Raw genomic sequence first — 13,685 nt, 5'->3', positions numbered from 1 at the left:
CACAACTAAAAAAGGAACTCCATGTGAAAAAAGTTCTTCTCTCTGTTTGGTGGGATTGCAAAGGAGTCACCCCCTTTGAGTTGCTACCAGCTAATGCAACAATTAATGCTCAAATCTACTGTCAGCAATTAGAGCGTCGGAATGCTGCTTTGAAGAAAAAAAGAAGCCTGCTTTAGTGAATAAAAAGGGAGTGGTGTTTCATCAGGACAATGCAAGACCCCCACTCTACAAAGATCATGTTACAGAAGATTGAGGAACTTGGCTGGGAAAAAATTACTCATCTGCCTTATTCCCCAGACTTTGCTCCTTCAGATTACCATTTGTTCTGTAGTTTACAGAATCATTTGGATGAACTAACTCTCAAAACAACTGAGGAAGTTGAAACTGGCCTTTCAGAGTTCTTCTCTTGGAAACCAAATGAGTTTGCATTAATGGGATTAAAAAGCTTATGTGTAGATGGGAAGATGTAATAGATATAATTATGGAAACTATATTGACAATTAAGCTTCATTAAAATGTAAGATTTGATCACTTGTTTTCTTTATTTAAAATCCAGACATTACTTATGGAATGACCTAATATATAATATATCACTTTTTATTTGTTTTTTTGTTGTTTTTTTTTTGCAGCTGGGTTGGAAGATATGCCAGGGGTTAGAAGTAATTTGAAAGCCAATAAAGTTGTATTTGAAAATAAAAGAATGCTGAATGCTGACGTAAGTTTCTAAAAATATCAGTATTACTGGCCATGCATTTCACTAAAATTTTCAACTCATTTATAAAATTTCCACTCAGCTACCCCCACCAAAAATCAGGTAACTATAGATGTTAGTTCTTAACTGATGTCACTCTCAACTGTTAAACATGATAAATGTAAAAACTATGAAATAGCATTGTTAAAATTTAATATTGGATTGCCGATGTTCAGTCCACTGCTGGACAAGGGCCTCATCATGTTCTCTCCACCAACTATGGTTTGGTGTAGAGGCTGTGAATTTGAACTTCAGATTATACTGGCTTGGTGAGCCTACACTGTCACACTGGCTTGACATGGCTTGGCAGAGGGGTGCAGTTTTTATACTCATACTCAGTAGTTAAGTTGATTACATCGACCCCAGTGCTCAACTGGTGCTTATTTTATCAACCCCCAAAAGGATGGAAGGAAAAGTTAACCTCAGCAGAATTTGAACTCAGAACATAAGGATAGATGAAATACTGCTTAGCATTTCAACTGATGTGCCAACAATTCTGTCAGCTCACCGCCTAAATTTGATATATGTGATATACCGTATTTTAACATGTAAAAGGAACCCTTTTTTGTCAAAATTTAGGCTTAAAAAATATGGGAGTTTCTTATACATGGATAGTATTCATCATCATCATTTAATGTCCGCTTTCCATACTAGCATGGGTTGGACAATTTGACTGAGGACTGGTGAACCAGATGGCTACACCAGGCTCCAATCTGATTTGGCAGAGTTTCTACAGCTGGATGCCCTTCCTAACGCCAACCACTCCGAGAGTGTAGATTATAGATATTAATAAATTACTTAATTCTTCAAACCTCAAATCTCCAAATTAGGAGATTCCTTATACATGAGGGTTCCTTATACACATTAAAATACGATAATTAAATTCATTGTAATATTGTTATTTTGCCACATTGCAGTATATTGATCACAGCCCTTTATTAATGTTGAAATTAATGACAGTCCTGCACCTTAGGCTTATAAACTGATATATTTATTATCAGTGGAACTAAATGTTTCATCACCATCATCATGAGTCAGATGGAATTTGTTGAGGCAGATTTTCTACAACTGGATGCCCTTTCTGTTTCCTAGTGAGCAATATTATCCCATATCTAGGCAGGTTTTTCGCAGAAAACTGGAAATGCACAACCTTGCTAGTGTGATGATGATGATGTTCATTTAGTACCTTTCCATGATGCCTAGACAATGGTACGCACACGCACACATCACTTCTTGCATCTACTCTTCAGCTCTAACCATTCTCTGCAGTTGTTGCCTACCTCCCAAATGCTTAAAGTGGATGGCACCTGTGGAATAGGGAGACCCAGGAAGACATGGGATGAAGTAGTGAGGGCTGATCTCAAGATGTTGTGCCTCACTGAGAGATGACAATGGACTGAGATGTCTAATATGAGGTGCTTGAGAAGATCCACTTGCTTTAGCAAAGCTGATTACTGAAAGCACTGTGTATTCCACCTATTGTCAGCAGTGTTAACATATATTTGAGTAGCCAATCTGTAACCGGTGATTGAGCCTCTTCAACTTGATGGTTGCAAAGGGTGCCAGTGTCTAAAAGGGCTATTCAGGCCCAGAACAGTATAGAAAAGCCAGGGTCATTTATTGCAGGGAGAGTTGGTGGGGGACTAGGAAATGCAAGTCATTCTGTGCATCTTCAACATCTGATCTCTACCTCTTCTCATCTGTTATTTTCCATCAGGTCTGTTCCCTCATAGCGTTAATTCACATGTCCCACCCCAACGAACCAAACTACTTTTCTTCATACACTATGCTCGTCTCACCCACCCACCTGCACCCCAATTCCTGCAGCCCAGTGCTGCTCTGTCATCTCTCTCTCTCATTCTCCTATCCTTCCTCTTACAACTATATCATTGGTGTCCTGTTGCTCCTCTATATACCTATATTTCACTACTCATTGCATTCTCCCTTCACTCCTCTCTCCCTCTTTGCACTCTCATGAACTTCTTGCTCACACACTCCATTTACATTCACCTCCTTATACCTTGAGAATAAACCCTGGCACAACAACACTATCTCTCACTATTTCCCATTCTCCTCCTCTCTGTTTCCCACTCTCCCCCTCCAATCAGGGTAACCATTTATTGTCTCTCTATCATTCCTCTCATCACCTGACACAAAGCCACCTCCCTCAATACCACTTCCCCCTCTCAGTCGAGGGACCTACATTTATCTCGCAAGTTACTTGGTGACCTCACTAGTGCTGGTGCCACATAAAAAGCACCCAGTCCATTCTGTAAAGTGGTTAGTTTTAGAAAGGACACCCAAGCGAAATCAGACTGGAATTTGGTGCAGCTCACCGGCTTGCCAGTTCTGGTCAAAGCATCCAACCCATGCCAACATGGAAAATATTAAAGGATGATGATGAAGATGATGATGATGATGTTTATTATAGCTAGGTTCAAATTGTTTTTGAAGCACCTGCCTCATTGGATCTCCACTGTCTCAAAGAACATTACAATAAATATTCTGATACCAAATCTGATATGGGTGATGTATCAATCCTGGGAAATTACACAAAAGAGTTTAAAAGTAATCTTTGTCCTGATATAAAGTTGTAAGTTTAAAAAATTGACTTTTGTTTGTAATTTGTATTTAATAAAGGCCCTGCCTTGCGATCCAGAAACTTCCGATTTCACCAACAACTATCAAAATGTAACCTATTTAGCTGCAACAGAATTACAGTTTGAATCAAGGTTCGAAAGTGGAAACCTTGCCAGAGCTGTTAGGGTGTGAGTTATAATAATTCATTGCGTTGAACACTCTGTGTGTGTATGTGTGTGTTTGTGTGTCTTGCTTGCTCATGTTGGTCATTGGATTTGATGAGAGCCATCTTCTCTTTGAACTGTGGATCCTTTGAACAGCTCATTTTTTCTTTAATTGTTGGGTCTTTGACGACTGTACTTTTTGTCCCTTTAGCACTTAAACCGACCATATCTAACCCAAATATTCTGATCGTTTTATGATCAAACCAGTCAGATCTGGCTTCTCATACCTGCTCTACAATGTCACTCTGTAAATAAACAGTCACATCATTAAAATCTCAAAGCTACGAGATAACACATGATTAATTCAAAACAACACAAATAAATAAGCATTACATTTGACAGAGTAATCTGAATGCTAAAGGGTGAAAGACCAGCAACAAAATATTCTGTCACACAGACATCTGGGGGAATGCAATTGATCCCACTTATGCTACACTTACTGTATAGAACAATGAAACAATGGCAGTGGCACTATTTCATTATCATTGTTGTGTATTCTGCCAAATTAGATTGGAGCCTGGTGTTGCCATCCGGTTTCACCAGTCCTCAGTCAAATCGTCCAACCCATGCTAGCATGGAAAGCGGACGTTAAACGATGATGATGATGATGATATGCCCTAACTAAACCTGTCAAAAGGATGTATGGATCCAACATAGAGTTAACTATTTGGGGGTAGTGCCCAGGAATTTAGAAATACTCAAGATGAGGAATAAGCATTATAAGACCACTAATTGTCACCAGAATATTTGTGTCTAAGAGATGGGTAGATAAGGCTTCTTAACAATAGAGGAGAAACTTATCCGCACTAGCTTGCTATCTTGCAGGTTAGAGTTAGGGTTAGTGTTGTATTCCTCTCGAAAACTTGCAGAGAAAACACGAGTTGTACAACTTAGTTATCACATTTATTTATTAACTATAAACAAAGAACTCACTCACCGAATGTTAGTTATCAAGAAACAAGAATGTCTTCCTCGCCATATATATCCCAATAACATTCAACCTCGACAGTCACTCAAAACAGCAACGAAACAGGGACCGCAGACGAACCACATTGAAATATGGGACTTCAGACGAACAACAAACAAATCTAACAGTCCATATAACAGTTAGGGTCCAGAAAGACAGAATACACTCAGAAAGAAAAAACAAGCTGTGGGGGTCAGCTTCAATGCGCTTTCTGGCTGAGTAGACTTTTGGCAACTTCCTGCAGCTTTAAAGAGGAGAAATTAGTCATCTTGGCTCACTCATAATGATATTGACTTCTCTAAAGATCTATGATCCTCATTACAGGAGAAGGCACATGAACAATGATGTTTTATAGTAGAATTATAAAGGATGGTCATTCTCCTGTATCATTACCTTTACTGTGAAAGGGCTTGATCTAGTATCAAGTGTGACCCCTCCCTGTACCTAGTACCTCCTCCCTGTAGCTGAAGGAAACAGCCAGAAATCTAGTCAGTCACAAACTGCCATTAAAGCCGACCACCACAGCTTGCTTTTCTCTCAGTATGTATTTCTTAAATCTTTGTCTTTCTTGGCTCCTCTGCAAGACAGTTCAGATAGGTTGTCTCTAGAGGGGCAGTTAAGGAGCTCTATCAACCCCTCACCTAAACATGTGTTCTATCAAGAATTAGGGGTTTATAATTCCCAAAGAGGATATAAAGCACTCCTTTCCCATCTTGAATATTTCTGTATCCCTATGCAGTGTTTCTAAATAGTTGACTCTATGCTGGATCCAGACGTCTTTTTGACAGATTTTGTTTCTATCCTCATGGGGTTTCCAGCAACCATCTCACTAGGTTAACTTTGTGGTGGGATTGCCAGGTTTAGTCAATTGATTACTTAACCATGTAAAAAAAGAAAAAAAGTTGTGCTGGATTACATGTTACCATTAGCGCTGGTAATATGTAACAGTAGCATCAACAACTAGTGCTGTTGACTGAGGTGGATATTGTGTTGGTGGTGGTGGTCGTCGTCGTAGTAGCAATGATATTGAAGGTGGTGTTGGTTATGATGGCAGAAGCGAGTGTAGTCACGGTGCTGGTGATGGTGGTTGTGGTAGTGGATGGCTGTTACCGTGGTGATAGTAGTAATGACAAGGATGATGGTAATAGTCATGGTTATGATGGTGGTTGTGGTGGTGGTGGAGCTGCTGCTGCTGGGAAATTGATGGAGGTTTTGGTGATAGTGATGATGGCAGTGATGACAATGACAGCAGATGATGATGATGGAGTTGTTATATATTATTTTCCCTCTAAACATATGTCAAAGTTACTACATTGATTATTATTTTTATTATTATTATTATTATTATTGTTATTATTATTATTATCTTCCCTACTAAAGTTAACTTCATGTGCACTGATTTCTTTCAGGGGAGATAATGACTATGAGCTATATCTTCATTGTGACCTGTACACAAGGAGTCACACTCAATGGTTTTATTTCCAAGTGACCAATACCAGAAAAAATGTGCCATACAGATTTACCATAGTTAATCTTATGAAGGTAAAGATGTTTTTTCATTTGTTTGGGGGGGGGGGGGTTATATTAGTCATTTTTGATTTTCTGTCCAGCCATCACTGAGAATATCTCCTGCTAAATTCATATCTTTAACCCTTTTGCATTCAGATTATTCTGTTGAATGTAATGCTTATTTATTCACATTGTTTTGAATTATTCATGTTTTGTCATAGCTTTGAGGTTTTGATGATGTTATTGTTTATCTTTAGAATGGCATTGTCGGGTAGGTATGAGAGATTGGATATGGTTGGTTTGAACATAAAACAGCTAGAATATTTAGGCCGGATATGATTGATTTAAATGCTTAAGTATTAAATTAGCAAAGACTGCATCACAACAACTAAGGTTCCTGTTAAAAGCCAATTTTACACTTCAAAGGAGTGGCTATGTGGTAAGTAGCTTGCTTACCAACCACATGGTTCCGGGTTCAGTCCTACTGCGTGGCACCTTGGGCAAGTATCTTCTATTATAGCCTCGGGCCGACCAAAGCCTTGTGAGTGGATTTGGTAGACGGAAACTGAAGGAAGCCCGTCGTATATATGTATATATATAGATGTATGTATGTGAGTTTATATGTCTGTGTTTGTCCCCCCACCATCGCTTGACAACCGATGCTGGTGTGTTTAAGTCCCCGTAACTTAGCGGTTCGGTAAAAAGAGACCGATAGAATAAGTACTAGGCTTCCAAAGAATAAGTCCTGGGGTCGATTTTCTTGACTAAAGGCGGTGCTCCAGCATGGCTGCAGTCAAATGACTGAAACAAGTGAAAGAGTAAAACTACTGGTCCTCTGCAAAGCTCATGTGGGACCCACAGCAGAGTATTGCTCCATGGGATAGCTGCTACACTCAGACATTTTACAGTGCATCAAGGCTGCCCAAAGGATTGGCATGAAGTTGGTTATTAACACACTCTAACCTCTGGCTCATAAGTGTACTATAGATATACTACGTAGTACATAGTACCTCAGAATATATCTGTAGATCTTTAGCCAATATTGTTATAATTGTGTGGTGAAAAGCTTGCTTCCCACCCACATGGTTCTGGGTTCAGTTCCACTGAGTGGCACCTTGGGCAAATGTTTTCTACTATAGCCTCAGGCTGACCAAGGCCTTGTGGGTGGATTTGGTTGACAGAAACTGAAAGAAACCTGCTGTATATATGTGTATATATATCATCATCATTTAACGTCCATTTTCCATGCTGGTATGGGTTGTACTATATGTATACATATGTGTGTGTGCCTGTGTCTTTGTCTCTGTGTTTGTCCCCCACCCCACCACCACCACCACCATCACTGCTTGATGATCAGTACTGGTGTGTTTACATCCTTGTGACTTAGCAGTTCAGCAAAAGAGACCAATAGAATAAGTATCAGGCTTTAAAAAAAAAAAAGTGTTGGAGTCAATACATTCAACTTAAAAGTTCTTTAAGGCTATGCCCCAGCATGGCCACAGTCTAATGACTGAAACAAGTAAAAGATAAAAGATATGTAATCACTTTGTATTCACAATATCCTCATGGACCATAAAAAGAGAGAGAGAGAGAGAGACCTGTTTCCAACCTGCATTGAGATTTCAATAGTGACTGTATAGCACCTCTAATTGTCCATGAACATTCTGCTTATAATCTCAGCATTCTTACCAATTAGACTGATTAATAAAGTATTGATGTATTAGCAATAATCTTTTTTTCTCAATTCACTACAATTTAATTCAATTCATAATTTAATTCTGTTCACTACAAAATCCATTTGATTCATCACAATTTAATTAATTCAGTTTAGTTTAATTCAGTTCAATTCACTGCAATTTAATTCAATTCATTACAATATAATTTTGGTTCCTTGCAAGTTAATTTGGTACAGTTTAATTTAATTCAATTCACTTCAGTTTAATTCAGTTCAGTTCATCATCATCAACATCACCACCACCATCACCATCATCATCCGATAATGTTCATTTTCCAAGCTGGTGCAGGTTGGACAGTTCAACAGGAGAAGGCAGGTTAGAGGACTGCACCATGTTGTAATATTTGCTTTGTTCAATTCACAATAATTTAATTCAATTCACTTCAGTTTAATTCGATTCACATCATTGTCATCGTCATCAACATAACCACCACCACCACCATCATCATCATCATCATTTAATGTCCATTCTCCAAGCTGGCACAGGTTGGATGGTTCAATAGGAAATGGCAGTTTATGAGGACTGCACCAAGCTGTTATTTTTGTTTTATTCAATTCACTACAGTTTACCACTACCTATTTCTACAAGTACATTGAAGGTGGTGTATGAAAGGCTAAGTTGAAATAATAATTTTGATAGATTTTAAAAATCATCTCCATTATCATCATGATTTCAAAATAACAATCTTGTAAACAAATTAAAAAAATAAAAAACAACAAGGAAGTCTATGCTTACAAGTCTCAGGTATGGGTGCGTGGTAAGAAGTTTGCTTCCCTACCACATGGTTCCGGGTTCAGTCCCACTGTGTGGCACCTTGGGCAAGTGTCATCTACTATAGTCCCACTGTGTGGCACCTTGGGCAAGTGTCTTCTACTATAGCCTTGGGCTGACCAGAGCCTTGTGAGTAGATTTGGTAGACGGAAACTGAAAGAAGCTTGTCGTATATCTGTATGTATATGTGTATGTAGGTAGGTATGTATGTATGTATTTGTGTGTGTGCTTTGTGTCTGTATTTGTCCTCCACCACTACTTGACAATCGGTGTTGGTGTGTTTACTTCCCTATAACTTAGTGGGTCAGCAAAGGAGAACAATAGAATAAATACTAGGCTTAAAATTATTACTGGGGGTTGATTCATTTGATTAAAATTCTGCAAGGCGTGCTCCAGCATGGTCATTAGTCTAGTGACTGAAACAAGTAAAAGATAAAAGGGAAGTCAATGAGAAAGCTTCTATGAAGTCACTTAACCTGCTAGAAATAGCAACCAAATCTTCCTGCTTCTTCCCACTTGACAAAAATTATGAAAATACCTAAATATGTAAACAAGAAAATGATTGCTGCCTTTTGAACCACTGGAGTTTGGAAATTAAATTTACAATTACATTTCTGACATTTATTGCAGAGTACCAGTCTCTATAATTATGGAATGAAGCCTTTGATGTACAGTGAAAAGTCTGCAGTTAATCACATTCATCCAGTTGGTTGGCAAAGGATTGGATATAACATCAAATACTATAAAAGCAATCTCAAGTAAGTTTGGTTGAAAATTCTTTCTAATTCCTCATCATTTGTCTTATAATTTTATGCTCACTCATATGTATGTATGTGTGTGTAGGAAAATGAGATTAGCACTTGCTGGGTGCTTCACAATTCCATACATAGTTCATGGAAGTAAAAGGGGAGGACAAGATCTCTCTGAATAAATAACAATAATAATTTATTTTGTCTGAATAAACATTCCATCTCTGGTTAGTCGTGTGCATTCATCATTTTTCTTTTTGCCTACATAAAAAAGTATGTTATTGTCTCGGAGATACTTATGGTAGTTGAAATGACATTAGCATCTATTTCTAATTTCGGTATGTGGCGAAGCAATTAGCTTATCCCTGATTATAATTACGTATATAATTATAGAATATTTTGTATAATTCACCTAAAAAGGTTATTTTAATGTCCAGACTATTTGGTGGAATTATGCAAATACATATACCCTTCATGTGGTTCTTAGGGAGATTCAGCTTGACACAGAATGTAACAAGGCTGACCCTTTGAATTACAAGTACTGCTCATTTTTTCCAGCTGAGTGGACTGGAGCAACGTGAAATAAAGTGTCTTGCTCAAAGACATTGCACCACTGGGTATTGAACTCGTGACCTTACGATCATTAGTCTAACCCCTAAGGGTATACATATATATATATATGTGCAAAGACCTGTCAAGCTAAGTGAAATCATAATTGTTGCTATTGTTGGTGTCACTTAACTGGCACCCATGCCAGTGGCACATAAAAGCACCTTTCAAGTGTTGGGCCTCACAGAGGCAATGTGGCTGGTGCTGGTGTCGTGGCACAAGCAATTGTGCCAGTGGCATGTAAAAAGCACCTGTCGCAGAACTAATAACCATGCTGGTGGCACATAAAAAGCACCTTTTGAGTGCTTTTGAGGCCTCATGACAAATGACTGAGGCCTTTGGCAATATGCTGTGCTTGAGAAGAAGACCCATCAAGCTAAGTGAAATCATAGACATGGCAGATATTGGTGTCACGCAACTTGCACCTGAGCCAGTAGCATGAAAAAGGACCCATTTCACTCTCAGAGTGGTTGGAATTAGGAAGGGCATCCAGCCATAGAAACCATGCAAAATCAGACTGAAATCTGGTGCAGCCCCTCAGCTTGCCAGCTATGGTCAAACCATCCAACCCATGCCAGCATGGACAACGGATGTTAAATGATAATGATATGTGTGTGTGTGTGTGCGCGTGCATTTTCTGTGATGATTTGAGAAGCGATGATGAGTGACAATTCTGTAAATAATAATATTTTATAAGCTTAAAGCTTATAAGCAATCACTGTGTATTGACCAAAAACAATAGTCTAATACTGGGGCACGTGTACGGAAACCCACTTTTTTCCATCGAGGGCTTATATGCTCCAGTATTAGACTATTTTCTTTAGTCAATACATGGTGATCACTTATATGCTTTAAGCTTATAAAATATTATTATTCAAAGAATGAATGTATATATATATATATATATATATATATATATATATATATGCTTCTAATTTTCAAAGGTTAATTTTCCTTTTTTCTTCATATTCTATTTAACATATATCTGCTTCATTTAAAGAATTGATTATAAATCTTTAATAGAATTAATTTTTCTGCTTTTCCATTGACAGTTCTGAAGATACCTCGCAAAGAAAATCATCTTATAGTTTGACATGGACTTTCAAGTTTCCATACAGTTATGACACTGTCTATTTTGCCCACAGCTACCCATACACATATTCAGACCTGCAGGTGTTACTACTGTAGCTACAGTATTGAGTATTCTTTATATTATATTATGCTATGTTATATTGTTATATTATATTGTTCTATATTATACTATATTACTTTATATTATACTATATTATACTATATTATATTACATTATACTATATTTTATTATATTATATCATCATCATCATCATTGTTTAACATCCGACTTCCATGCAGGTATGGCTTGGGCAGTTTGACGGGAGCCGGCCAGGTAGAAGACTACCCCAGGCTGTTGTGTCTATTTTGACAGGGTTTTTATGACTGGATGCCCTTCCTAACACCAACCACTCTGCAGAGTGGACTGGATGCTTTTTACGTGGCACCAGCACTGGCAGGGTGACCAGATAACTTGCAAGACAAGGGATTTTGAGAGGGGAGGGAGCATTGGAGGAGAGGATCTTGTGCCAGATGATGAAAGGTTAAAGTGAGACAAAGAAACAGAGAGGTAGAAATAGGTGTCTTGCTATAGAGGAAGTACATGGTTATGTATTATAGTGTGTCATCATCATCATCATCATCATCATGTAACATCCCTTTTTCCATGCTGGCATGGGTTGGATCGTTTGACAGGATCAAATGAGCTAGAAGGTTGTACTAATCTCCAATCCACACTTTGGCTTAGTTTCTACAGCTGGATACCCTTCCCAATGCCAGCCACTTCACAGAATGTACTGGGTGCTTTTTTTTTCATGCCACCAGCATTAATGAGGTCACCAGGTACTCGCAAGACGAGAGCCCTTCAACTGAATCAGGAATAGTATTGGAGAATGTGAAAATATGATAGAGGGACAGGAAGAGGTGTTTTGCTGAAGAGGTGAATACTTGGCTTTCACAGCTGGAAAGAGAGAAAGAAGATGTGTGAGGGGTTACTCTCAAAATACAAGGTTAATATAAGAGAGGAAGATTAGAGATAGAGGAACAGAAAGGTTGGGTGAGTCAGAAAGTATGCTAGAATGTGTCAGAGGATCAGAGATGGAGGTTAAGGTGGAACCAGTGAATATTAGTTTGCAGAGGGGAACATGAAGGAAATAAGAGTGGTTTAGGGTGGAGGAAGAAGTGATAAGGGACAGTAGTAGGGATGTAATGTGAAGCATAAAAGGATGAATGGCATCATTTACAGCACTTGAATAAGTAAGTACCACATTTAGAAGATTGATGGAGGGTTGGATATTAGAAGATGAGTTGCGGGGGAAAGCTTAACAGTACCTCATTTTTGTTTAGATGGAGAACATCACCCTTCATCTCAGTACTTTGTCATCATCTGTACGAGGCTTGTCATTTTGAGGTCAATCTTCACTACTTCATCCCATGTTTTTCTGGATCTTTCTCTCTTCCACAGTTCCATCCATTTTAGCAATCGACACTTCTTTATACAGCTGTCCTTATCCATCCACATCACATGACCATACCCACACATTTCTCTCTCTTGCACATGACTTCTGAGGAACAAGTAGTACCACATTTCGAAGACAGATGGAGGGATTCATCATCATCATCATCATCATCATCATTTAACGTCCGCTTTCCATGCTAGCCATCTGGTTTCACCAGCCCTCAGTCAAATCGTCCAACCCATGCTAGCATGGGTTGGACGATTTGACTGAGGACTGGTGAAACCAGATGGCTACACATGGCTCCAATCTGATTTGGCAGAGTTTCTACAGCTGGATGCCCTTCCTAATGCCAACCACTCAGAGAGTGTAGTGGGTGCTTTTACGTGTCACCCGCACAAAGGCCAGTCAGGCGGTACTGGCAACAGCCACGCTCAAAGTGGTGTATTTTATGTGCCACCCGCACAAGAGCCAGTCCAGGGGCACTGGCAACGATCTCACTCGAAAATCCTTACACATGTCACGGGCACAAGTGCCAGAAAGGCGACGCTGGGCACAGATGCCATCCCGATTTCGCTTTTGCTTGCCCCCTCGTTTTTGCTGAGATAAATGGTTCTTCTCAAGCACAGAATATCACCATTTATTTCGGTCCTTTATCATCATCTGTGTGAAGCTCATCATTTTGAGGTCAATCTTCACTACTTCATCCCATATTTCCCTGGATCTCCCTCTTCCACAGCTCCGTCTATTTCAGCAATCAGCGCTTCTTTATACAGCTGTCCTCATCCATCTGCATCACATGACCATACCCACACATTCTTCTCTTTTGTACATGACATCTGCTGCTTCTTATGCCCAGTTTTTCTTTCGACACATTTGTAACATTGGGGTCAAAATTTCAGGCCTTGTGCTTTTAGTAGAAAAGATTATTATTATTATTATTATTGTTCAGTAGTTTTATTTTTATAACGTGCTTTCACTTCACTACCGAGCGCAGCTCTGTGTGCCTTTGGTATGTGCTGTGGTTTGCTGTGATGCTCTTATGGTTACTGTATTGAAAGTGTTTGCGTAGGATGTGTGCAGTGCCCAGTAGTGCAATTTTCTGTATGTTATATATATTTGTAAGTCCTGGTGTTTTTGTTATGTATTTGTCAGAATATTTTTTTATTATACCTAAGGCACCTACTATGATAGGAATTGTTTCTGTTTTTAGATTCCACATTTGAGTTACCTCTATTTCCAGGTCTTTGTATTTTGAAAGTTT

At 38.8% G+C, this 13,685-nt stretch overlaps 1 protein-coding gene across 1 annotated transcript in view; it reads left to right on the top strand.

Annotated features, from left to right (window-relative positions):
* LOC106876859 (cytosolic carboxypeptidase 2) overlaps positions 1-13,685 on the top strand; it is a 54,753-nt gene that overhangs the window by 16,690 nt on the left and 24,378 nt on the right. Inside the window, exons 9-13 of the mRNA XM_052973453.1 lie at positions 630-715; positions 3,392-3,519; positions 5,932-6,064; positions 9,169-9,296; positions 10,949-11,069. Of these exons, the coding sequence (XP_052829413.1) occupies positions 630-715; positions 3,392-3,519; positions 5,932-6,064; positions 9,169-9,296; positions 10,949-11,069 (596 nt within the window). The remainder of the gene's footprint in view (positions 1-629; positions 716-3,391; positions 3,520-5,931; positions 6,065-9,168; positions 9,297-10,948; positions 11,070-13,685) is intronic.

The sequence above is a fragment of the Octopus bimaculoides genome, chromosome 15, assembly GCF_001194135.2.
Source record: "Octopus bimaculoides isolate UCB-OBI-ISO-001 chromosome 15, ASM119413v2, whole genome shotgun sequence".
In the NCBI taxonomy this organism is placed as follows: Eukaryota; Metazoa; Mollusca; class Cephalopoda; order Octopoda; family Octopodidae; genus Octopus; species Octopus bimaculoides.
Note: the sequence above shows the minus strand (reverse complement) of the source record. Positions and strands in the feature narration are given on the sequence as shown.